The 27,305-nt window shown below is 43.5% G+C and overlaps 2 protein-coding genes across 2 annotated transcripts; one reads left to right on the forward strand and one right to left on the reverse strand.

The window, feature by feature from the left end:
• Window positions 1-3: 3 nt before the first annotated feature.
• On the reverse strand, window positions 4-4,366 carry LOC135502009 (kelch-like protein 28). Its single transcript, XM_064794444.1, has 2 exons — window positions 4,326-4,366; window positions 4-2,245 (listed from the first exon to the last, which is right to left on the reverse strand). The coding sequence occupies exon 2, from the start codon at window positions 2,189-2,191 to the stop codon at window positions 218-220; it is 1,974 nt and encodes a 657-aa protein (XP_064650514.1). The 5' UTR covers window positions 2,192-2,245; window positions 4,326-4,366; the 3' UTR covers window positions 4-217.
• A 7,877-nt stretch (window positions 4,367-12,243) lies between these two features.
• On the forward strand, window positions 12,244-22,355 carry LOC135502369 (protein TsetseEP-like). Its single transcript, XM_064795155.1, has 7 exons — window positions 12,244-12,376; window positions 15,155-15,325; window positions 15,722-15,787; window positions 16,513-17,061; window positions 17,806-18,039; window positions 18,437-18,691; window positions 20,663-22,355. Exons 1-6 carry the CDS (start codon window positions 12,316-12,318, stop codon window positions 18,682-18,684), a joined length of 1,329 nt encoding a protein of 442 aa, XP_064651225.1. The 5' UTR covers window positions 12,244-12,315; the 3' UTR covers window positions 18,685-18,691; window positions 20,663-22,355.
• The last annotated feature ends 4,950 nt before the right edge of the window (window positions 22,356-27,305 follow it).

Consider the following 27,305-nt stretch of genomic DNA (forward strand, 5'->3'; position numbering starts at 1 on the left):
TATGCGGTCAAGCAATAAAAGGAGCTACGTAGTAACATTTTTTTCTTTTCCTGAATGATCACCAGGAACGGTTGCACCAGGAACGGGCCTGTCAACCTGGGGGCCACCTGTATCGGTAAGAGAAGCAACTTACGACCCACCCCCCTCCCCCATGTCTCTGCATCTCAGAACACAACTGACAGCCAGAGCAATGGGTCACTCCTGCTTTGGCGGTGATTTAGCAAATTGCCCTCCGCGGAATGCGCATTACTGCCATGTTCTTACTGATACTCGGTATATTATTCTTCACTACCTCCATCCTCCCTGCAGCTTCATCGAACCGAAACAAAGCAGCAGTGCTGCCTGTTCTGCTGCATGCATTGCGCGTGTTGCGCTTGTAGTTTCCTGCGATGTGTATCTTCCCCATGTGTTCCGAACCCGCTACCATTCTAAAGTCTTCAAATGCGTGATCGAAAAGTACCGTCGAACTTGTCCAGCTGTTTGGAAAGGGATCGTACCGCTCAATGTCAAAGGAAAGTGGCGTTATGCTTGTAGCAGAAGTCGGGGAAACGTTGGGTGAACTTTTCGGGGAGCCATTGGGCGAATCTACGAATCGGTACAGGTATTCGCCACACTGGAGCAATATACCAATATCCAGACCGTTGAAGCTACTATTTCCTTTCGATTCCCAACTCTTACTGTCCAGATTGTATCGGAGGAATGCACTTGAACCCCCAAGGTATATCCCATAGACATAGATACTGCCGCTCAAAACTGCTGCCCTTATGGAGTTGAAAGCACGAGGGAGGGGGGTTCCACTTCGCCATTGACCTGCTTTGAAGTTGTAAATGTCAACTTTGCAGCTGTCCGTTGTTCTTCCGTGCGTGTTGCCCTCCTTTCCACCGATCGCGTAAACCTCTCCTCGCAAACACACCATTTTAAACAAGGATCTTTGACCAGGTAAAGCTGACAATTCCTTCGCAACATTAAGCCTAGCGTCGTAGATAAAGCATGGGGATTTTCCCAGGGCATCAGATCTTAAGCAGAGGAACAGTAGGTTGCCAACAACTACGAAGGTCGCGACACGTTTTCCCTGTGTTTTGACAACTATATCCAAAGTAGTTTGGGTAAAACCCGCTTGACCTGTTATGCAGTCAAACTTCATATCTTTGCCGGCCATTGTGACCAAATACGAATCGCAATCCTCAGTGCTAACTCCAGTCATGGCGGTCAGTTGGCTCTTCGCTTCTGAAATCAATCTCCTCGTTTCTTCTTCTTCTCTTATGAATGGCATCTCAGTGATAGCATCCAGCGTTTCTACATCGAAGCAGAGAAGATTGACCTCTTCCATCAGGTTTGAGAGCTGCGGTTGTCTGTCTTCAGGCCTCCTTTCTATCCAGTTTGTAACGAACAAAATCAGAGTCCTGTCATTGAAAATCTCGTGCCTACATTCCTTCAATAAGTAGCGTAGTGTCTCGGTGTCCATCAAGTCTAGTAATTCCTCTTGACGTGTGAGGTTTGGTAGTTCACTCGCAATGAAGCGAACAACTTTCGTGAGTATTTCCTCTTTGTTTAGCTGCAATGCAAATTTAAACATGCCTAAATAATTACTAATGTTCGTCTCGGCATTTTCAATAATACGTTCACATTGATCCTCGCAGCGCTCAGTGTCAAGGTCAAAATCTCTAGCAGCTTCAAGCAGCCAAGAAAGGTTATCTAAATTCAATTCTTCAATCATAAAAAATTCGCAAGATTTGGTCATATCAGGAATTAACAGATGACGCGCAACCTCAAGTATTTCACGCAGTCTCCTGGTGCAAACCTGAAAAGACCCCAAGTACACGAATTCTAACACTGCTGATAATCCATCCGACGTAATCGAAGGGTTCTCCTTAAATGACACGACACTGCTTTGAGCTTCCACAGACGTTGTTGAGAACATAGCCTTGAAATAATCACTAGCTGCTGCAAGAACGACTTTGTGTGCTTTGAAAGTGCCTGTCCTTGTTTCGAGAGTGACGTCACAGTAATCGGACGACAGGAAAAGTTGGTAGAGACGCTTCCCGAGACTTTTTCTGAAACCGCGTTTGTAGATTCGTCCGTCTTTTACGTAGTATTCGCTTGAATCATCAGAAGAGCCGTCGTCAGAATTTGTTATATACGGTGCATCCATCTTCCTGACACAGCGGCGGTGTTGGTGTCCACAATTCATCTTGAGGACTTTGATCAAGGGGACACCAACAGAAGGTTGAGAGCGGCTGCTAGGCTGTGCAGAGAAAACATAAGGAGATTATTCTTAAGTGATTAATCCTCCATGCATTCGGTTGGGAAGGGAGACCAAAAAGAGTCTAGGTTTAAGGGGGGTTTCCATCACAGACATAATTATACTATCCCATTTTCCGAACGATCCCCAGGAATCCACGCCGGGATCCACGCTCAGGTCATTCATAAGTCACAATGCCGTGAATCCCACCAGCAGTTCAGCGATCAAGCTTTTTCCTATACCCCCTTGAAAGGTGGTGGGGGAGGGGGGGGGGGATTCTAACCCTAAAACGAATGTCTATGTCGTTCTGCATTCAAAGGGTGTCGAACCACGCCGGTAGCCAGGGTGGAATGGGGTAGGAGGCCTGCGATGGAAGGGGTGATAGGTGAATGTCCTACTTTGTCCGTGTGTAGTGACACTGTGGAAATATTAGGGTGGTTTGGATATAGTCTGGCGTGTTCATCAACATACGTCCATTGCGAAAGGGCACTGCAGGATTTAATGACACACATTAAAACCAACTTCGGAAATTTAGGCTATATTGAAGTGTGGCACGATTAAGCTTCTTGACGCAAGGACCCAACGCGCCGCATAGCGGCAAAATAGCGAAGCTGGCGAAACATTTATAACGGGTCATCGTGATCTCATCATGGACTAATAGCGCGGTTATGGGGTTGTAACTATTTTGCTGTATATTGTCACGAGGAAAGAAAAGCACGCGACCTAACGCCAACCTATCTATGTAAACTGATAATTAGAAGGTATATAGTTCAGGCAATGTTAATAAACAATCATTCCTTATCGTCTTTTGAGAGCATTTTTAATTGTAAAAAGTATATGCCTACGTCACAGAGTCTCTGCAATGGTCATTTTTATCACAGTAGTCTCGCGCAGCCAGACCTTCTTCACGTATTAGTCTGGCGCAAGCCAGGCGTTCATTGTACTAGACCTAGACGTTTTCCAGCACAATGTATCTGGGCCGAAGAATCACTGCGCAAGATTACCTCGAGCTGGAGCTAATAATAGATTATGCTAAGGAACATACTTCCTCATTGAGTTTTCCCAAAATTGTGCATATCGCGCGAAGCTACTTAGCCTAATACCATTAGGCCCCGCGTAGTGGCGCTGAGGCAGCCGCTGTAATCAAGAGAGTGGTCGAGTCACTCTATGTTATGACGGACCTAACCAAAATTTCTTACATTTTCGCATTGCTACAATGAAAGACCTAATACTGAAACCACATCATGCCAGTCTCTCTTAAAGCGCAGACAACAGACACCACTATACCCCCGAACACTCAGAAACCACAAACGCCCACCCCTTCCTGCTACCTTAATACTTCTGGGTCAAGTTGGTATATGACTCAAAATCACTCAGAGGATATATCATTATCCGTGAACTAGGCCTACTCCAGCACATTGCAAAACATATAGATGCTTTCGTTTTCTATACATTACATAGCAAAGCGGGAAGTTTTGACCGCAGTGTTCTACAGGTCGCAATACAGTTATTATGTTCGGTATGAAAAACCTCTGGTTACCTTCTTGATGTTCTTTGCCCAAAATCCGCTGTGAAAATTTCAAAAAAACGTGATTTTGAGGGGTAATCTGATTGATGACGGTGTCCAAGAGCATCTATTTCAGTACCCCTGTTATTGCCATGGGTTTCCCAATGGGAATTCCCCGTTGTGGTAATCTTTGGCGTGATAGCGAAAGTTACCAATGTGGCTACGAAGACCAAAGTGGGACGCGATTCGGGGCCGATACAGAAAATACTTTTAATAAAAATTAAGTTGAATGATAAGATGGATCGGGTAATAATCAGCTGGTGCCTGAACAGGCCTAGGGTAGGCTTATATCACCAAAAAGTTTAATCGCTGGGTAGCACGAAAAGTAAATAAATGATCCGTTTATGTGTGTGTGGGGGGGGGGGGGCTCGAGGGGTCATATAAAAAAGCCTCATCACTGGGAGCTGCATAAAAAGCCCACGTAACGGTTCTCTACAAACTATACTGGACTGGATGCTTTTTGGCATACATTACCACCTTATAATATTTTTACCTTTCACCAATGATCTTCCTTACCTTAGAGTTAATTTCATCCGCACAATGGTAAACACCCCTCCTTCGGGTACTATGCTAGTGTCATATATTGTTCAACCGCGACAGAACATCATAAAGATTTGTGTCAGACACTCAAAACAAGTATAACTCGGTCAACCGAGAAACTATGACTCCTGGTATTGAGCTTTCGCTGTGCCAATGGAAATACGTGCAGATGTATATCTAATGACGTCACGAAAATTTGCCATTTCGTTGCGTACGCATATCACGTGTTTTTGAACATAAGTTGCGACAAAGCGGTATCCGTTGACTTTTCTCTCGATCTTTCAGGCCGGAGAAAAACATCTTGTGTTATCTGCATGGTGACTCAGATCAGCCACTGGCGCAGTTTCTTATAGACTTAGACTGGTATAACTAGCTGTCATCTTTTGATAGAATAAGTCTCTCATTGGGAAAAGATAAACGAACCAATTTTTCAAAGTTCGTCGTTTCGACGGAGTTTTTTTTATAACTTTTTTTTTTCAATGTGCTCATGTTTTATTTTTAATGGCGTGTATGATAAGGTTGTCGGTGACAAAACACACGGATGTATTTAAAAACCGAAAAAAAGATGAGATAAACTGATGGATATAGTTGTAGACGATATAATTGGCGTCGATATTTTTTCCATCCCGCACAATGCGTCTTCTTGTTGTGAAATAATTGCTTAGCAACGCCAGAGATGTGTGTCCAAGGCAAGCAAAATACCGGAATTGCGGAGCGAGGTGTTCACACGAGACGAGAAGAGGTTAAAAGCAACAAAATTCATTGTTAACTGTATCATAGGCGAGTGGAATTGCGCCATTTTGTCAACAATCGCCGTTAAATGTCTACTCACAGACTCCGTAGCGACTCAGATTTACTACTTGTGGTACCAGCTACGCACTGCGTAACTTTTGGGGACCGGGCATTTTGCTCGGCTACCCCCCAAGCTATGGAGCAATCTTCCATGTAACATACGGTTGGCAAGTAACATCGGCCAGTTCAAAGCACTCCTTAAGTGTCATCTTTTTAGGGAGTGTTTTGCATTGTAAAGCGCTCGACAATATGCCTTGCATAATTCGAGCGCTAACGAAATTCTCTTATATCATATTATATTATTATTATTATACTAAAAAATTCTCTTATATTTAAATAATCCTCCTCGATTGTGAATATTTTTATTTTGCAGTTAAAAAAGTCTTTCAAGCGATTACCTTCATATTAGGCTTAGGCCTCCTAAAATGAAATAGAGTTCATCAGATCATTGTATGTTTTCGGCCTTAGTAGACACATCTTCACTAAGGACAACCTCTCTATTAAGGACCCTAGTTTTGGTCTCAAATTGATTGTTTCCATTCAATTTTACCCTTCTTATCAGGACACCTTTCAATTAAGGACAACACTTTTCAGTACCAAGGGTGTCTTTAACAGAGGGGTTTTACTGTACACTAAAGAGTGTTCTTTTATTCAAGTCCAAGTAAAATACCCACAGCTAAGAATTTTGCTTCTCCTAACATCAAAATACTGTACCTACTCAGTTATACCGACAGTTCATTAAATATTCGTAGCAGCGGACCGCCCTTTTCACCATGTGACTGTGGTAATGCTACTCACGTGGTACATATAAGCCCCGGCAACATTTTAATATTCATTTATCGGGGTCAGTTCAAATGCAATGGAAATGTGATCTGACAAAAGTCTGTTCAATAGCCGTGTCGGCGTGTTTCATGCCTCACGGATTGGCTTTACAAGGCTTTATTCAGGTTGTTTGAAATACAGGGTGTCCCAACAATAAAGTTGCAATGCTCCTGTATATTTTCGAAGGTGAAATATGTTCACTCAAATATGTTCACTCAAACATCATGCTAATTTAAGGATTGACCATAGGCTCCACCATGTTGGCTCGAACTTAAGATTCCAAAGCAATTAGAACTCCTTCATAGTGAGGTAAACACCAATTTCAATGGTGGGAGACTGTTCTCTGGAAAACAAAGAACTGACTCCATCCTTGAAATTTGCATTCACTTCGTTTTGAAAGAGTCTTAATTGATTTAGGATTTCAAGTTCCAGCCAAAATGGCGGTGCGTATGGTCAACATTTAAATGGCAGAGTCTTCTCTCCAAGAACCTAAATGGCAGCGTCTTAGCGAAAAACAAAGTAGGGAGGCGTATTGAGTCTAATAATATCATATTTCACTTTCAAATGAGGAAAGAAATACGAAATGATTCTCAGTTTAAAATGTGTTGAGGATGTAAAAAGACTGCGCTATCGGATTGCAAAGGTCGCCTTCACGTTTGACAATGAGGGGATACGAAAATATATATTTTGTAAAAAGACCTTCTTGAACACAATACAAAGGTGACGTGGCATTCTCCAAAGCACACATGATATTCAAGCATTTTTAAGTAGGACCGCCTCATCACACTGCTATTACTGCGCCGGAGTATGGTGACATTGTTGCACCGGAGTTGTGCTTTATTCTTAAAGGGACATGACGGCCATAATCACAATTTGAGAAATGACCGTAAGATGCGATAAAAGTTGCCCATACAGAAGTGCAAACAGATTTTGTTTAAATATTTCCACGCACAATTAAAAGACGTTATTGGCTGACGGTCACGCACCTGTAAAAGAAAATAGTTCAGTTTGAGATCAATACGTGGTCTCACCATACCAGTTGAGCGGTAGTTTCCATTCAAAATATAATTCTTCTTAAATTGAGAATGAGGTGTGTCTAAAATGAAGAAAATGACGAAGTTTCAGTCCAATTAGTTTACTTGTGTGGTTTTGGGGCTCAAATTAACCCGTCGTGGTCAAAAAGCTGATTCGTGCGTTAAAAACCGTCAAAAATCACTCCCAAGCCTCTGACCCCCAAACCCTGAAATTATCACACATAACGTATAAAGAAAATTTCATGTTTTGAAACGCTTGGATGAAGAATCTATTTGGCTGTTAAAGCGTTCCTCGCTGATTAACTCTTGGAAAAGTTATGAGCGTTTGGATGGTGCCAATTTAACTGAAAAATGGCTGAGACATCTATTACAGGTACGTGACCTGACGTAATTCTACGTCGATGACGTCACACCAAGCATGCCCGTCAATCTCCCAATGAAAGGAGAGCTAACATTTTCTCCGCAGCAAAAGTACGCTGGTAAACGGTGCTAGTATCACTAAGCAACCCTTACCAATGGCGAGGCCAGGAGATTGGAGCGCGAGACTAGAGTTTGTTGTTGTTGCTGTCGTTGAGATGGACGCCCCTTTTTTACCTGAGCTGAGAAGGTGGTAGGCCAGAGCGCGAGTTGCCCATTTAAATAGGTTTCGATCCGCTACGCTGTTCATAGAGCCTATGCGCGGCCTAGAAAAAGGCTAGAAATTCCAGTCGTACGCAATTATGGCTTCTGCGCAGATGAAGCTATGTCTTTACTATGTAACGCCCATGCGTGCAGCTCTTCTTTCAGGATAGCTGTTTGGAGGATAGCCAGACTATCCTAGCGCTATATTCAGTGATGACCAGACGTTCACCAGGTGCATGCCCTGTTTTATTTTCGATTCGGCCAATCACTGTGCGTAGGGTGACTTGTGGACAGTAGCCTGCAGCGGACTTCATACCTCCGGCAATAGTCCAATAGAAGTAAGACGCCGGCATTGATGATGATGACGATGAGGAGGGGGGGGGGGGGAAGAGTAATCTTACAATTCGATAAATATGTTACATTGTTCGGACTCTCAAAAGGGTTTGAACTCCTTTTACATCTAAGCATTCTTTTGGGCGGAAAATAGGCCCATTCGTCTGAATAATGTGTCTGCTGCTGATTTACACGATTGCCTTACCTATCTTTTCAGGGCCTAACCAAAACCTAGTGGCAGAGTATTCAACGAGTATGGTCGACAACGCCACCGTACGGGCAATCGTCACATCAAATCTCACAACACTCGCACCAATCGTCAACCGGAAATTGAGGAAATTTCAGGAAAATCTATATCGCACGCGACTGCAAAACTTGGATTGCGATTTCGAAAACGATACAGTTCTATTTGAAAGTGTTTATATTCTGACAGGATTACATCTATACATCCCGGATCAGGAGTTGCACACTTTTCATCTGATTGTCATAGGAATATTATTAATTCTTGTTATCATTGCTGGAAGTATCCTGAATATAATTAGTGTGGTAGTCCTGGCAAGGGATAAGCGCTACAACGCCTCGGTCTACTTGTTGCAGGTTCTTGCATCCGTGGACACTTTTTACCTGGCTGCAAATTTCTTCCATTACTACCTACCGGTGTTGGTGATAAAGGTTATAGGAATATCTTGTGACCTGAATTTCTATTTGCGCTTCTTCGCGGGGGATGCGTACCACTGGTTCAACTCTATCGTGCAGGCATCCCGGACGTTGGAAGTTGGAATGCTGGTCATAATGACCGTCGAAAGATTCATTGTCGTGTTTTACCCGCTAAAAGCAGCTAAATTCTGTACATTTAAGGCAGCGAGGATACAGGTCTCCATATTGTGTATATATTCCCTCGCATGGCTGACGGTGTTTAGAATTCTATCATTCTCTTCTATAAAGATACCTCGGGTCATGAAACAGACACCTTATGCACTGAGCGCCATCATCAACCTCATTGTGCCCGTTCTTATTGTTTTCATTCTAACTTTTAAAATATGCAGGTCTTTGAGTGTCGCAAATCGCTTCAGGCGCGAAATGCGAAACGGCGCGGAGGGTGGGCCGAAGATACGACATGGAAACGTAACAATAAGACTAGTCGCAATCGCTGTGGCCTTTCTCATTTGCGTAGTACCAACTTTGATTATAGGAATCGACTTCCTCGTTTCGAGCTTCTGCCAATTCACGCCATTCAAACACCTACAGAACGACGTCATAAATATCATCGCCATTTTTGCTATGAATTTAAATTCTGCCATTAATTTCGTCTGCTATTTTGTCACCGGTAAAAAATTCCGTCGGAACTTAAAGCGAACATTCTGTAGGTGTCTCCGTAGGAAGAGATCTAGGCGTGACGAACTTAACTCGCTGTGCATGTCGGGAAATGCGATGACAAAATCTGAATATAACTATGACAGCGATGAGACGTCCCATATGGTTTAATCATGGGCAATTGAATGTTTTCAATTCGCTGTAATCCTGTTAAGGAGATAAGAAAACAGCAGTTTTGGGCGATTTTTCCACCGAAATAACACTCATCCTGGTGAAACAATTTCCCAGATTGCCGAGAATCTTATCAGGCCCTCGAACTTACCGAGCAGACTGCCCTGGATAGTGCTTCCTGAGGCCTGAGAGAATGGCTGCCTCACAAGAAAAACATCCAAAATGTGCGCTCATTGGTAAATTTTCTAAAATGAACTGTGTCCATGTGGAAGCATGTGACAATTTGACACCATATGCACTAGATTTCGAGGTGAATTAACCAGCGGGTTACTCTGTGGTGCACACACAAAATCAATCCATGCATATTTTTCCAAATTGTTTGCTTTTTCCGATCCATTGGCCAGACAAACTTATTACCAGATGAACGCAACGATAATTTTTCGTTGAAAGACTGCACACAGTTTTCCAATGTTTTCCTTTCCCAGGACGGACAGGCCAGCTCGACAAACTGGAAGGCCTGGTTATTTTACGGCAATCTGGGGAATTGGTTCTCTAGAGTAAGACAGGTATTGTTTCATGTGAAACCGTTGGACAGGGGTCGCTATCAAAAAAGGGCCACTGCAGCGCTCATGCGGCAGAGGTTACTGCGTTTTGATCAAGGCTAGGGATATTTTCCTCAAAAACGGAAACACGCCCTCAATGTTTGGGAATGCTGGCAGATAGATTGAAACGTTGTTTCGGGCTTCCCCCTATTGAAAAGTCATGGTTTCTCTTGCTGTATTTCATACAGAAAACACTGAAATATGGGGAAAACGTGAAATGTTACACCAGACATGTGAGGAGGTTTTGATCAGACCCGGCTATTTGTCCAGCTCAGAATCTAGATCGGCTTTTGAAATTACCAGGTTGTAAAGTATGTACAAAGACAGGAAATTATCTATTCGTGATGTAATTTTATAGAACCAGGTCAAATGAAATGACACTTCAAACACGTGGCACGCCACCATTCGTCGGAGGCAGGAACCAGGCAGGGCCGCTTTTGGATCATTGCCAGGGAAGAGTTGTGAACGCATTATAATCTCTTACGGGTGTGTCTTGCGCGAGATCTTAAGGAGTATTCGCTAATCCCCCGAAACGCCGAGGCGAACACCTATGTCCCATTCTTCGAGCTCTTGAACACGATCTCGAACAGTGCGACAAGCGTTCGCGTTGGAGTTACGGGGCATTTGCGGAACCACTTGGTATGGGCTGAACTCGCAGGAAGGTGCCACAAGTCGAAATCATAATGTCTAATGACACATTAATGACATATGGAAAAGTACCTCGAGTCGAAATCATGATGCCTAATGACACATTTAATGACACACTATTAGTGACTAATGACATATGGGAAAATGCCTCAAGTCGAAATCATAATTTCTAATGACACACTAATGACATAAAGGAAAGTACCTCGAGTCGAAATCATGATGCCTAATGACACATTTAGTGACATACTAATGACATACGGGAAAGTGTCTCAAGTCAAAATCATGATGCCTAATGACACATTTAATGACACACTAATGATGGGAAAGTGCCCCAAGTCGAAATCATGATGCCTAATGACACACTAATGACATATATAAAAATGGAACGAGAATTCACGCAAAACTTGTTTATGTCGTACGAATAAAGATGTGTTGTTTTGTAGAAAATGTCTTCTTAAATTGATCTGCTCTGATAGGAGTCATGTGGGGACGTAGGACCAGTGTGATATTGGGGATGAGGGATCAGAATTGCCTTGAAACCCACGGGTTTATATAAGATTAATACTAACTTATAACATATACAATAACCCCGGTATTCAGGCCAGACGGTTTGTGTTCTGCTTGAGATCGCCTAGACTACATCTTTGCAAACAGGCCTACTGAGGCCTTTAAAAGGTCCCTGGAACCTATAAGACCCCCTCCCCATAACAAGCCCATTGACGGCTTAACTTTGACGTGTGCATACCAAGGAGTTGTTCAGCATAGTTGCTCACTGGTAGCAAGCGCAGTGGACTGCCCTCGATCATGCCTCCCCGAGTTCCAATTAGGATGATGTATGGACTGCCCCGGGAGTCTCACTCGCAGCAGTTAAATGCCTTTAATGGCCTACGCTGTTCGTTAATTGTTTGAAATTGGTAATTGAATTTGAAAATTTCAAATTGCGCTAATACGTACCAAATACAAATTTACACATTGTCGTTGTGTAAGCAGATATACAAATACTATAAATACTAAATTTCAGCAAATTATATGTAGTATATGCATGGTAACTGCACTACAATCGTAAAGCAATTACAGCTCCTTCAAAATTGATTGAATGCCATTGAAATAACGGGAGGCTGGTCTCTGGAAATCAAATAACTGACTCTCACCCTTGAAGTTGGCATTCACTCCGTTTTGGAAGAGTTTTAATTACTTTAGGATTTCAAGTTCTGTCCAAAATGGCAGTGCCTATGGTCAAACTTAAGTATAGCCGAGTGTGGTTTTTTAAAGATTGCTTCCAACTAAAAAGGCAATATTGTCTATTATTGTGCAGTGTTGTTCAATTGAAAAAAGCTTGCTGAACTTCGTTAGAAGTGGCTAGACCATGCTTGTGGTGCTTGTTATGTGAAAGTTACGTACACCTATACAGAGAACCCATAGCGTTGACTTTATTTTTGCAAGCATGACTAGGCCCTACTTAAATTAGTCACAAATAGGGCCTCAGTGACGTCATAGGCAAAGACGCACAGGCCCTACAGAACATTCATAAACAACAAGTTCCACCCATAACGCACTCAGTACAGACTAACATTCGTCTGTTCAAGTCACACTGCTTTTTCCCAAAGATTTTCGCTCTCCGATTTGGCCATGAAGTTGGCTTTAGTTTCCGTGGCGTTGGTCGTGCTGGTCTTGACCGTACAGGCTGAAGGTAAGTGAAAATATTTAGTTCCTTTGCTTACAAGTCGGCAGCGGACACAATGAAAGAATGATTCATTGAATGAAATTTACATTCATATACCGCTTAATACAAAGTATTAGGTCTAATGTGTTTAAAAAAAAGTGTGTCTTAAACCCACACCTGAAAATCCCAACAATCTTAGCAGTTCGCATGTCAACACCGAGTTCATTTCAAAGGTCTGCCGCTTGGACAAAGAAGCGCCTACCCCCGTACGTCTCCAGGCAAGTACTGGCACCTGCGTAATACGAATAAAGACTAGTAAGGGAACGAGTTTACAATCCCCGATCACGCCCCAAAAAAAAATCATCGGTTGACTTACGAAGCACCACTGTTCAATGGATTTATAGTTGAATGCGATCAAACTACGTCATTTCTGATCGGGGATTGTAAATTTTAACCCTAGTAAAAGCTTTCACTGAAAAGACAAGTAAAGGGTTGACCAAGGCACCAGCAGTTTGGCTGGAACTTTCAATCCTCAAAGGTGGGAGTCACTTTGGCTAGAAGTTGAAATTCTAGAGCAATCCCCCAGTTTAGGCCATACCCTTCTCGATAAACAAATTATTGTCTCCAGGTAAACATTCAATCTAATGTACAGTCCCAGATATGAACACAAGGTCCCACATGGCCTGGACACTATTTCCAACAGGCCTTGTGTTCAGGCCATGAAGCGAAATTCGAAATTTCAGTACACTTCCACCTGGAACCAAGAATGTGTTTATCAACAAGGGTATGGCCTAAACTGGGGGATTGGAACTCTTTCAAAACGAGGTGAATGCCAATTTCAAGGGTGGGAGTCGGTTTTTTTGTTTTTCAGAGAACAGATACCAAGATGATATGAATTCTTGCTTATATGAGTATATTACCTATAAGGTCTTATAATTTCACGAGGAGTGCATGCTACATATGTGATTTAGCGCTGTTTAAATTTGAGTGATAGATCAACAGGATTTTCAGCCGAGCAGGACGATGAAAAACCAAGCGTGGTGTGGTGAAAAATTTGCCGTTCTAGATCTAGTTTTTTAGAGAAATTGTTTTCCATGAACACACCACAACGAACGGCCAAGTTGGGGGGAGGGCAATTCTTATTTGCTCAAGCGTAAACATATCAAATATCTCAAAGACTTGATCAGCAATACCCATTTTTTTAAATGATATTTTTATAAATCTATGCCATGTACCTTCTCAAAATTAGTGCGAAGTTTGGTACTCATCTGGTAAGTAGTTTTCTAGCTCCGGAGGAACATACCGCACTGATTGAAAACCGAAGTTTTAAACATTTTACTGCATAAAGAGTTTGGAGCATGCCAAAGCTTTTGACTCTGTCCAGAGCCTCCATTAGAATGCATGCCCGAAAGTAGATTGTCCCAGATTTCTGGAAGTTGATAGTGCCCCCATCCCTACTTCCGGGCATGAATGAGCCGTGTCCGGAATGGAAGTGACTTCACTCTGATGAAGGGTCTGGACAAAGTCGAAAGCTTAGGCATGCTCCTAAACTCTTTTATGCAGTAAAATGGTTTAAACTTCGGTTTCATATTTACCATGCAGCTATATAGATTAATCTCTTCACTGCATTATTCCATTATATTTTACCTTTTTCAAAAGTGTTCGAGAAGCACAGCATAATTCATTGCTTTCCAATGATTCAGGACCTAAGTCAAAAGAATGTTATAAGCTTTAAGGAATATATCAGGCCGATCACATGATCTGCGCATGCACCTCGACAAAACAAATGTTCAGTGGTTCAAAAAATGGGAACGCAGCATTCAAAAGGTTGTTTTCGACGAAATTTACTCCCAAAAGACGTGGATATGTTTAGGCCAAGATAATTACCCAATGGCCCCTGGAGAGCGAGACGGATTGACTATTCTAACTCGGTCGAATACTTTCGAATACATGTACTTACCAATACTAACGATTAATATTTAACCCTTGGATTAAACCTGAATTTCAGTCAGGCCTATGATTATACCCCGCTCTAGTACATTGTTTATTGCAGTTCAATGACTTTTCAATTATCCTACTTGGAGAAGTCACGGTCCTGCTGGAAGCCTTTTTTGTATGAAAAACCAACATATCTCACCCAAGTTGTCCCTTTAACCTGTTTTGCCTTTTTTAGAAACTGAACGTACCAGAGGTCATCACCAACTAGATTAAGGGTCAAGTGAATAAAAATGTGAAAATACAGGATTTTAGATAATTTCTTGCTAGTTTGAATGCAAAACGCTTTAAGGCATAAACTGCCACAAAGAAGCATAAATGATTTATATTTCAAATCAACTTTCGATGGATCTCTGGATATACCCTGAAGAGTTTTCAATACAAGTTCAAAGTACCCACAGCTAAAAATTCTCCCCTTAATCATTCCTCTAGCCGTAGGCTTTTTTATAGGTATGTCACTAACCTTTCAAGCAGCTTTGCCACAACTACTCTGCCGATTTCTTCAAAGTGTGGCTTTTATTAAATCTGATTTTGGGACCCATTTCAGAAACCATGGTTACCATTTTGTGTATTCCTGTACTTGACAATGTGCATTTATTTTGACATCTTTCTTATTTCAGGATGAATTTTGATGACATCTTCAGGTTATTCTGGTTTATGTATATCTTCAAATGTGCTAAGTTTCATTTGCAAATATTCATTAGGGAAAATTGGCCCCGTCCAGACCCCCTCCCCCCCCAAAAAAAAAGTATCGTCCCCTACAAAGATGATCAGGTAAATTGTTGCAAGGTGTTGTGACTTTTCTTCCAGATTTTACAGCCGAAAAGCGATTGCTCGACGAAATAGATGCAAAGATTCAAGCTTTGGAGGAAAAGCGCCAGTTTCGTGATCCGGCCCCACAAGTGACGACCAATGAACCTGAAGCGCCCACGCCGACCCAGGCAGAACCTGAAGGGCCCGAGCCAACCGTTGAATCAAATGGTAAAATCTTCCTCTTAACGTCTTTTTTTCGTGAACTGGTCATCCTGTATATACTGGTTGACCCTCAATCCAGAACCAGCCTCGTCCCAAGTCATTGCGCCTCCGCCAATTCCTGACGCAAGGTTTGGATTGTAGCTACGTCGACCGGAGCGATCGACCACCCAAATATCACGATATCCCACACGGAGGCGCGTGGTTTTACCAGGCTGAATAGCTCATTCAAGGTGTTTTGAAATGACGCCAGGTCAATTTTGATTCTGGAAGCCCAAGACTATTGACTTTCAAGTGCCGTTTACCATGTTTACACGACACGAAAAAACGACACCACTCAGCGCCTGTCAGGAGGGTGTCCTTAATAGAGAGGTTCTATTATAACTTATTTCTCTTTGATTGTAGAAGAGAGTGAAGAGGGTAGTGAGAGCGAGGAGAGTGAAGAGGATAGCAAGGAGGACTACGGATCAGGTACGTTACAATGCCATATTCATAACGTGTAATTGCCCATGCGGTTTAGGCATATCAATCCCCATGTAAGCTGTTATCAAGATACGCCCTTTTAACCCTTTGAAGACGGCCTAAATTCCCATTGTTCTGCTCAGGTGCGAGCGGGCTTTGTTTAAAGACAGTAGACCGTGTATTAGGCCAGGCCTGAATTTTTTTAACTGTGAGGCAAGGGCCAAAAATAACGTTTTGTGGGAGTTTCAACATGTGCGAAATTTTCACCTCGCATACCAACTTCAAAAAGACTGGGACTACGTGGGCAATATTTGGTGACCTCATCCAACCAGAGACCCGAGCTCCGGCCAGGGCCGTCACTGTGGAGGTGCCTGAGGTAACCAGTATTACGTTTTAACTGACTAGTTAAGAATAGGTTAAAGACTTGCAAAGATGGATATTTGGATATTTGGATTTGACCTTAATCCGTGTCTCTATCTCCCAGCGAGAGGATAGCTAGCATTTGCTGCGGAGCAAGAGTACGCCAATACACGGTGCAACTATCACTAGAAAACCGTTAACAATGGCTTTCCGTGACTGTGACGCGGACGAAATCCCCAATTTCGTAGAAAATGGCAGGCACAACCAATCGTAAATTTGCCCTCTGTCGACAATATATTTTCCATTTTGTAACGACTATTGAAAGCTTATTGAAAAAAGTTACTGATTGTGTTTCCTTGCGCTTTGTTTTCCAGTACCAAAATTGAAGCCGTTGGTCAAGTTGCTGCTCGAAATGAAAAATAAAAAACTTCGCGAGAAGTCAAAGCCATTTGGAGGATTCAAACCCAAGCCAACTGGAGTGCCCAGGCCCAAGCCAACTGGAGTGCCCAGGCCCAAGCCAACTGGAGTGCCCAGGCCCAAGCCAACTGGAGTGCCCAGGCCCAAGCCAACTGGAGTGCCCAGGCCCAAGCCAACTGGAGTGCCCAGGCCCAAGCCAACTGGAGTGCCCAGGCCCAGGCCAACTGGAGTGCCCAGGCCCAGGCCAACTGGAGTGCCCAGGCCCAGGCCAACTGGAGTGCCCAGGCCCAGGCCAACTGGAGTGCCCAGGCCCAGGCCAACTGGAGTGCCCAGGCCCAGGCCAACTGGAGTGCCCAGGCCCAGGCCAACTGGAGTGCCCAGGCCCAAGCCAACTGGAGTGCCCAGGCCCAAGCCAACTGGACAGCCCGAGAAAGACGAGGAACTTAGCCTAATGAAGAGGTTGATGGTCCAGCTGAGGGATCTTGAGACTGAACTGACTGGACAAGGTAATGACCCAACATTTCGTTAATTCACCTTGCCAATCTATCGACCCCAATGTGAAGGTCGAAAGTTTGGCAAGTTTGGCACGTCCCATACTTCATACAATTTTGAATAGAGCCGTGTCATTTTTTTTTCGGGGCCACATTGATTTCACTTGGCTTTTGTGACGCCCCATTACGTTTATTTGTGCCGTGCCGGTGAGCGCCTATCGACCTCCATGAAGTCGTTTCTTGGGGTCGATGTTAACAGTGAGAATGTATGCATAGGTGCGAGCGGGCTTGTTTAAAGGCAATAGACGATGTATTGGGCTAGGCCTGAATTCTTTTAACTGCGGGGCGAGGGACTGTTTGGCGCAGAGCTAAATCACTCCAAGCTCTAAACCCAAAAAGGCCAAAAAAATGTGGATGAGCAAAATCCTCATGGTGAGTAGGAGCGCAATATTGGGCACTCGCATAACCAAGAGTGGTTTTATATGATTTAGGATTTAAATACGATTAATTCCTTATTAGCCTTTAAATAAGCACTGCAAAAATAACTTTTCGATGTATGAGCTTACATACTTTGTGACCAAAATCAAGGCACAGCAACGCAGTATAGGATCTATTGTAAATGACTTGGAGCTGATTTCTCTTGTGAAAGCCCCCTACTGCCCGAATTTGGAACCTAGTAGGCTGCTAGATGAAATGCTGTAAAGTTGCTTTCACAATCTTTGTCTTTATATATTCTTGATGTTATGCCTTTAATTTCAGTAAACAATGGTGGAAAAATGCCCGACTTCCAGAATAAGAAGCTCAAGCCAACTTGGGTGCCCAGGCCCAAGTCTTCAGATGAGGAAGAGCCCAGACCAACAGGAGAACCCAAGTCTTCAGAGTTGGAAGCCTCTTCGGAGGAGAAAGAGCCCAGGCCAACAGGAGAGCCAAAGCCCACCGGGCAGCCAAAGTCATCGGAAGAGGAGGAGGAACGCGAACTAAAGTCAATGAAAGGTACACATACTGGGTGCAAGTTAGAATATGGCCCCATTAAGAAACCCTAACAAATTTTGAATGAAATTAACTTGCCCAATTAAAATCCAGTCTTGATAATGAAGACCAGAAGCTTCGGGTAAGTTCAGAAGGAAAGGTTGCGTGCAGAAATATCTGGGTGTGCAAAAACACTCCGTTTAAATAGGGCGTCATCTTCTGATCGGGTCCGAGTCCTGTCTCTATTGCCTTTCTAACGAGGGAAACGGCTCAGCCTTTGTAATGCGCTTGAATAGAAATTCGGGGAGATGCATAGGAATATATGTTATTATGGCCACGCCAAGAGCCTTGTGCGAATGGGAGTAGGCCCGTGCCCCTAGGTCTTATTTACTCTACATCCTGGGATTTGTTAACTTTTCAGTGCCACTAAGGAAGGAGTATGATTCAAGCAGAGAGGAGGGAAAAGCACAGAAACTAAATGGAGAAGCCCGGCCCGAACCGAAGTCTTCCGAGGAAGGAGAGCAATCTTCCGAGGAACCTTCGAAGGAAAAGCCGACTGGAGAGGCCAGGCCCGAACCGACTGGCCAGCCTAGTTCAGAGGAAGTAGCGAGGGAAGAACGTGAATTGGTGGCGTTGTTGGAAAAGCTTGATCTCAAAAGGGGGTTTTAAGCATCAGGTAAATATTGGTGAGGTTTGGCAACCAAACGTTTTCAGTTGACGACTACGTTTTCAAAACGCCTCTGCGGGTGTTTTTTTTACAGGTGTTGCAGGATTCTTCCGGTCGGTCTGCCTCTGAAAAATCTGAAAAGTCCTGTGATTTGCGGGAGTTTTTTTTTTCTAAACAGGAAACCATTCAAGAAAGTAAACCGTCTAACATTTTATGTGCTGTTCTCTGTAAAAAAATAAAGGAAGCCGTGCAGGCAGTGGACTTCGCGTCGGTTTCACAATGACATCGATGTTTGGAGACAACTTCGGCGAAGCGGTTGGAGGCCAACAAGGTGGGGTTCCCGTCATGTCCCAGTCACAACAGAGGTTCTGTTGCGGCGTTCCGAGACAGACACAGGGCCCGGTTGTTCAAAGCAAGATTGTCACTAATGCTGGCGTTAACTTAGTTTGGCATTCGACGCCTAAGGGCTTAACTGAAGGAGATAACCCTATGTTAAGTTTACGCCGACGTTAGTGACAAAATTTGTTTTGAGAAACCAAGCCCTGGGCCAGGTTTTTAGAAAGAATGTCCTTTCATAACAGCGTGTTAGCAAACGACATGTCGACATGCTGTTGTGAGCGAGCATGCTAAAATCGGGCCGCGGGGATTATGTAGTTACATGTACATCGCGTCATCTTGGCGCTCTGTGTAGAGCTGGGGGAGGGGTTGGTGGAGTATGGGGAAGGGCATTCTCCCAATAGGATGATAGCTGACATTTGCTCAGTGGGGCAGAAGTACGCTAGTAAACGGTGTTAGTCTATCACATAAGCCTAGTTCATACTCCGACGCACGACCGCCGGCGACCGACGCACGATCAAATTCTCGACGCCGACGTCGTGGTGTTGATTCATACTTTCGCGTGCGACGGCGATGGCCATCGGCGTCCGGTCCGATATTAAAGAGTTCAACAAATTTGAACTCTCTGCGTCCGATCGCGGCGTCGTACCAATGAATGATCACTTTTCTGGTCATAGGACCAAGGACTCATGTTTATGCATATTTTTAAAGGCGCCTAGTTCAAACTGGAAAGACGGGGAATGGGAATTGATAACGAAGTTAAAATGTCGGACGCAGAAGAGCTACTAATATGTGAAGTAAAACGTTACATACATATCTCGTCGGTGGCGTTTCCTTCGCATCCTGTAGAGGACAGCCCATTGCCTGGACATTTAAAATAAGCAGAGCGTCCTCCTCCTCCATTTTGACGTGGCAGAATGGTATAATCGCGTGAGCATTCATAGTCACGCGATACGACGCCTACAAAATCGTGCGATGGCATAGGCGACCGACGCAGGACGCTGCGTTCGACGCCGGCGATGGTCGTGCGTCGGAGTATGAATCCACCTATAGGTGACCGACGCAGGACGCTGCGTTCGACGCCGGCGATGGTTGTGCGTCGGAGTATGAATCCACCTTAAGCAAACGTTATCAATGGGGACACTTGGAGATTGTAGAGGGGCATACTTTGACGCCCCGCGATGCTTCCGTGATGGCCAGTTTGAGAAGTATTTGAGCCGGGTGATTTTGATTCTTGTTCCATGTATCGAACGTGTTTTTGATCGGGATTTGATTCATCAGCCAATTAGTTTAGTTCATCAGTTCACTCCTAGGTAGCAGTACCAGCTTTCTTCTTTAATGCCACCTGGGAGGCAACTCATGACCTAAAATTTACAGTTTTTACGAGCAGTTGAAACGATTTTCTGGATACTAATGTCAATTTAGATATTTTATATATTCGGTTTCGGAGCAACTTTTTTTGCGGGGACTTTTGTTTTATGTGAAGTAGTTAAGTACAATGCTTATTACGATAAGGCCATTTTTACTCTGACCCCAAAATGTTTGTCATGAATTAAAAAGATTAGCCCCTTTTCGATTTTACCCACGGCCTAATTCAGGTGTCTTTTGGCCGAACTTCTCAACTTTTTTTGTTCTTTTCTGCAGGTGAGGCCCCTGAAGAGTGAGTTCTCCAAATTACCGTGCATCTTATTAGGCCTTCCAATTTGCCGAGCAGACTGCCATAGATAGTGCTTCTTGTGGCCTAGGAGAATGACTGCTTCACAAGGAAAACATCCAAAATATGCACTCGTTGGTAAATTTCCTAAAATAAACCGTGTCCATCTGTGTCCATCTGTGTCCATCTGCATACTGGAAGGCCTGATAAGCGAAAGGTAGAAAGTGAATAGGAGAGTTAACTCGAAGAAATGCGTAACCAAGAGCTTTTTCAACAGAACTTTCCTCGATTAAAAACGTCCGTGGGCAAGTGTGTCTTCACTTGCTCAAAAATTAACCTGTATGATTATATTCAAACGGAACAGTCACTCCTGGCTCTCTGCGTGTGGTCCAATTAGTTAGCCTACGTCCTCTCAAAACAACTGGTATCATATGCAGCATTATTGTGAAAGGACGCGATGCGAGGGAAGGTGTCCTCTTTTAAATGCCAAGGAGCCACCCACCACAGACAATAAGAACAACAATGGAATTTTTTGAACGGCATTCTGAAATGCAGTCAATGTACACACAAGTCGTTCCTTTCCGAATTAGTAGATGGCGCCACTGGTACTTTAAGAGGGTAGTTTGTCATTTGACTTCTCGTTGAATAGATTTGTTAATCTATTTATCTTGACGAGGTGCGGCTGCCACCAGGCGAAACGAAAAATCTATAACCTGTTTATAGATGGATATTGAGACAAAGCATTTCACTCTGTGCTGAGAATCGCATTGAATTTGGTGCAGTCGTCTGTGTGATTTGGATATAATATTGCGTAGGTGTTGATACTTTGTTGAAGTACTGTATAATAAAAATAATGTGATTCGCTTATTTGTCATCCTGACATAACTATAATCCGCCTCTCGATATTTATTTACTTTATTTATCGCTGATCACAGCTGCCTGCTATCAATAAACGTAGCGATTATTTGCTTCACCCGTAAAGGAGACCTTTTTGTTGTACATAACAGTAACTGTTATCAAATATTGCAGTGACTTAAAATCACTTGTTTGAGCAGCGTAAAGGACCCATTATAGCATCATGGGTAAAGCAGCGGTGGTCAGAAGATAACACTGGATTAAAATGAAAAGTTTTAATTCTTGCTTATCCATTTCCAGTCCTCCAGACTTGAACTAGACTCTTTCACCCATCTCCTCCATTCACTCATTACAGAGACTGATACTTGACGACATTTCACTCGTCATGAACTCGATTTAGGGGCGTAAGCTTCCGGTGTCCGGTCACGCATTTTTCTGTAGGATGGGTAACCTCGATCCAAGTGAAAAATCTGAAATACCAGAGCGCTCGGTATGACAGTGCATCCACTTTATGCACTGAAAATGTATGCTCGTCTCGGGTAAATCAACGAGGCTTCGCGGCGGATGGGGTCGAGGTTACCTGTGTAAGGTCTCACTAGCCGGTGCGGAGGCCAGACCTACCTGCCTCCAAAAATGACGAGGCGTCATTGCATGCATGCCCTTGTTCCAGCGACTGTATACCCGACAGTATATCACTCTCACAAACCTATCCATTTCTGAATAGCTTGTCACTTGTAGAATACATCTGCCCAAGTTTAAAGGCCATATATCAAGGTTTGAAAACATGCTTGATACTCATGAAATATGTTGAGGGTTAAAAAAACAAGATCCCAGACATTAAAAAAATTCTAATAATAAAGTCATTATTTAGTTATTTCAATTTTCAATTTTAAACTATTTGAATTTCCCACCACACACAACTTTAGATTAGTTCCACATGTGGCCGCTAGGGATTTTTTGATGACGTAGATCAGGTCAGTCAGAACAAAGCAAGATGGCTTCCGCATACAGTTCAGAGAGTGAGAGCAGTGAATTTGAGCATGTTTTGGTCGATACAGAAGGATATTTAAACGTTGAGCCGTACATGTTCGAGCCATTAATATCACTAGATCATAATGAGAGTGATCATTCGGACGAAAGTGATTAGAATTTGTGGTTAATCAATTTGCATGGCAGACCTGCCGATATAGCAAAGAAGACATTGATAGACGGTTGCAGATGCATAACATGTATGATTTTTGAACAGACTAATGTTGCACACTATTGTTTCGCCTCGTCAGTGTTGTATCGCCAGTTATGTCATGACGCTGAACTACTATTGAAAAGTGACGGTATTATGCACAATCATCTTGACGTGACGATATAATGCCGTGCAACGTTAGATAGGCCTATATGTCAGATGACAATAATCTGTCATTGACAGTGGCTGTCACTGACACTGACCTGTGTCGCTGTCACCTTGCTATGGCTGGAACATAAGAAGACACTATGCGGTATCACAGGCCCCAATAGGGCCTACCCATTATGTATAACAACCGACCTCAGCAGCCTCGGGCATTAAATGCAATTGACATGGTTGGAACAGCTGTTTTTAACAAGTGGCATTTAATATTCAGTTGGATGCAGATATCCGGCTTCATGTGATAATCCGTATCGATAAAGTGATCACTGCAAAGTTTGGCCGAAGGCCCAGGCTTCCAACACTCCAAGCGTTTGCACTTCCGAATCCACAGCTTCCTCCTCTCTCGTTCAACTGGCTTTGGAAATTCATGAAAATGGGTCCCATCCGTCATTCGATTGTTCTTTGTGCTATCCTTGACACAATTCGGAGCCACACAATACACCATAGTGAATGAAACACATTACTTCCAGGTGTGCATAATTAATTAAGGCCCTCCTGCTTTTATGATTGCATGACATGTACAGATAACCTGATCTACATCACAACTTTTGCTGAACCCGCCGCCTGGCTCTAATAAGCCAGTTGCTAGCCTGATTAGGTAATCAAGTTGTTAAACACATAATTGGCTATATCTTCTAAATGGATGGAGCTAATTGCATTTAGTTTTCTGTATTGTATAAAGTGTTAGGTACACTTTTGAAATCGTCTTACAGCAGAAAATGGCAAAAAACCTTGATATATGGCCTTTAAATGTCGTCTCGACATACAGTCATGCATAGACTGAAGCAGCACAATGCACAATGCATGAGGCACCCTATATGTCAACACAAATTTGAAAAATTTCACCTTAATGCCTTGTAACTTCAAGATTAACAAGGATGGTGAGAAAACTATTTTATACACATCCACTCATCACCTTGAGAAAGCCAAATCTTTTATATAAAAATAGGCTGTCGTTCCGGCTTTTGTTTGAGTTTTATTGCCCTGGAAATTTACCTTGAGAACATGTCAACATCCTGTTGAGCTATAAATAGCATGCGGGGCCGGCTCACCGCGTTAGTTTCTTCGGTACTAACCGCACCGAAGAAACTGGTATTTTCCTCAAATAATCGTCAGAGCTACCCCTTCACAAAATACCTCCGACATTTACATTTGAACAAGTAGCAATAGGGATAGAGTAGGCCCATCTGTATCCATGGTAGTCCCTCGAGATTGAAGAACTAGTTTTTGGGGTACAATCCGGACATGATCACCACTGGCTGGTGAGACCTAAAAATGTCATAAGTTAGTTTCATGTTACGTCATCATCTGTCATGCTGGAGGGACGGACAAAAGAAAGCAAGTCCAAATGACCATGATAGCATTCGGTTCAATTAAGTTGGGCACGACAAATCATTGTTCTGTCCTCCAACATGGCTGACCGTGAAAACACTCTCGGTGTTGTAAAATTAAAATAATGTAATCACTAATTTGTGCACTGTTCTGTCCTTCATGTCATGGGTAAATTGGTACAGTGATACCCCCGGTACAATTATATCATAAATGTACACTATGTGTAGGCTACTGCCAGTCGTTCACTACACTGCAGGGACTATAATTGTATCACCTTGCATTTAATGTCAAAAGAGGACGTGAAATGTTGATTTAAGGTATTGAATCGGCAGATGGTTTTTGTTCAGATCGTGCACTTGGATGGAGCGGAGGCTATCCTCGAAAATGTCAAATGATAATTCGATGGCTTCCCATATTATTCATACCTGCGTACTAGTGCGTCTTCCTTCCCACACCTGCATGGTCAGTTTTAAAGTAACGCGTGAAATGCCCAGAAGCTCAAGATGCGTAAGATTTTAGTTCTCGCCTCCTGAGAATCAACCTAACTTCCAACACTCAAATATGATACAAAATACAAATTCTCAGCTCTTTTCTCGATGTGTTTGTGTACCGTTGGTCACCTGCTCATCATATGCATAAAGCAGTCGGATATATTGTCCCATCTGCTCCATCTGCCACCGGTGACATGTGTACAGGTCAATGACTTCGAGCGGAGCGCGGATGATGGATGTCCTTGAAATTGGTGGCCTGATCGACTTGTGGTATTCGACTCGATGACTCGACGACGCGATGACTCGATGACGCGATCAAGTTGGAATCTTTTTAAAGAATATCACTGCTTGGACTGTAATTTATACATAGAATCATAAGTGGAGGAAAATAAAAAAGAACCGATCATTACCAACCCCTTTCCAGCTGTTTTCACCGTATCTAATCCGACCATTTTTCGTTTCCTACAAGTTCGCATTTTTGATAAAACCATGCGCCATGTTGCTATGCAAGCCACTGGTATCTTTACCGTCAATACAGCTAAATACACCTAAATATAGCTGGTTCAGATCAACCTCCCACCCAGGTTCTTTACGAGCAGAAATTCCAATGTTAAAATGACACGCGAGTTCCTGGAGACAAGGTTGGCTCTGGATATCCGTTCAGCACGGCAATATTGAATGTCCTATACACCTTTCCAGAAATGGGGCGCTGAGTGTCCGAAATAGTGATGTCATAAGGGGAAACGAGGCCTGTGGTGGAGGGACAAAGGAGATAGTCATGGTTGACCAACACACTTGAATGCCTTTAATGACGGACAAGGGGGAAAAAGTTAGGCTAGTTCCAATGCAAGCTCGGAAAGCATGTAGAGGGGCTGATGTATGGGGGGGGGGGGGGGGCAGATGTCAAGGGACGGAAGAGGGACTGAGTGACTGAGTCTAAAAAACTGCACATATGCGAAATTCCGATTGTTGACAGACTACCACATGACATCTGACATTGGCCACTAGAAGCTTGTTTGTCAATTAAATCTCCGGTCATTTTGCATGCTATGAAACTTCCGCGAGTCCTTTAAATATCAAAATCAATCGCGGGGACCAATCTTCAGTGGCCATGGCTGGGGGGGGGGGGGGGGGAGGGGCACATCCTTCCACATACCGTAGCTGGGTATGGGAAAGGCCGAGCTAAAACCTCTGCTGATGCAGCGGTAGCCCGGAGACCAGGATCATGGGATTCCGTATTTTAGCAAAATCCATAGCAACGATCGCGTCATCGAGCCATCGCGTCGTCGAGTCATCGAGTCGAATACCACAAATCAGGCTTGTGGTATTCGACTCGATGACTCGACGACGCGATGACTCGATGACGCGATCAAGTTGGAATCTTTTTAAAGAATATCACTGCCTGGACTGTAATTTATACATAGAATCATAAGTGGAGGAAAATAAAAAAGAACCGATCATTACCAACCCCTTTCCAGCTGTTTTCACCGTATCTAATCCGACCATTTTTCGTTTCCTACAAGTTCGCATTTTTGATAAAACCATGCGCCATGTTGCTATGCAAGCTTACCGTCAATACAGCTAAATACACCTAAATATAGCTGGTTCAGATCAACCTCCTACCCAGGTTCTTTACGAGCAGAAATTCCAATGTTAAAATGACACGCGAGTTCCTGGAGACAAGGTTGGCTCTGGATATCCGTTCAGCACGGCAATATTAAATGTCCTATACACCTTTCCAGAAATGGGGCGCTGAGTGTCCGAAATAGTGATGTCATAAGGGGAAACTAGGCCTGTGGTGGAGGGACAAAGGAGATAGTCATGGTTGACCAACACACTTGAATGCCTTTAATGACGGACAAGGGGGAAAAAGTTAGTTCCAATGCAAGCCACCAATTTCGGAAAGCATGTATAGGGGCTGATGTATTGGGGGGGGGGGGGGCAGATGTCAAGGGGCGGAAGAGGGACTGAGTGACTGAGTCTAAAAAACTGCACATATGCGAAATTCCGATTGTTGACAGACTACCACATGACATCTGACATTGGCCACTAGAAGCTTGTTTGTCAATTAAATCTCCGGTCATTTTGCATGCTATGAAACTTCCGCGAGTCCTTTAAATATCAAAATCAATCGCGGGGACCAATCTTCAGTGGCCATGGCTGGGGGGGGGGGCACATCCTTCTACATACCGTAGCTGGGTATGGGAAGGCCGAGCTAAAACCTCTGCTGTTGCAGCGGTAGCCCGGAGACCAGGATCATGGGATTCCGTATTTTAGCAAAATCCATAGCAACGATCGCGTCATCGAGCCATCGCGTCGTCGAGTCATCGAGTCGAATACCACAAGCCGCCTGATCAAGCTATTCGAAAGATGTTACATGTGTACTATACATACGTGCACAGTTGTGTACTATACATACGTGCACAATTGTGTACTATACTGCACAACGTATTGCCGAAACGACCTCCGCGTGACCCGAGTTGCTGTCTGACTTATCCAGACCAAATTGTCCGCCAAGGGAACCCTAACAACCAGGCCATATTGGCAAGGCTG

This window comes from Lineus longissimus, chromosome 18 (genome assembly GCF_910592395.1).
Source record: "Lineus longissimus chromosome 18, tnLinLong1.2, whole genome shotgun sequence".
In the NCBI taxonomy this organism is placed as follows: domain Eukaryota; kingdom Metazoa; phylum Nemertea; class Pilidiophora; order Heteronemertea; family Lineidae; genus Lineus; species Lineus longissimus.

What these genes read in the sequence shown, in the direction of transcription:
- LOC135502369 (XM_064795155.1), top strand. Translation starts at nt 12,316, where the DNA reads ATGAAGTTGGCTTTAGTTTCCGTGGCGTTGGTCGTGCTGGTCTTGACC. An exon ending in GACTGAACTGACTGGACAAG is followed by an intron (nt 17,062 to 17,805) that starts GTAATGACCCAA and finishes CTTTAATTTCAG; the next exon opens with TAAACAATGGTGGAAAAATG. An exon ending in CGAACTAAAGTCAATGAAAG is followed by an intron (nt 18,040 to 18,436) that starts GTACACATACTG and finishes TTAACTTTTCAG; the next exon opens with TGCCACTAAGGAAGGAGTAT.
- LOC135502009 (XM_064794444.1), bottom strand. Translation starts at nt 2,191, where the DNA reads ATGAATTGTGGACACCAACACCGCCGCTGTGTCAGGAAGATGGATGCA.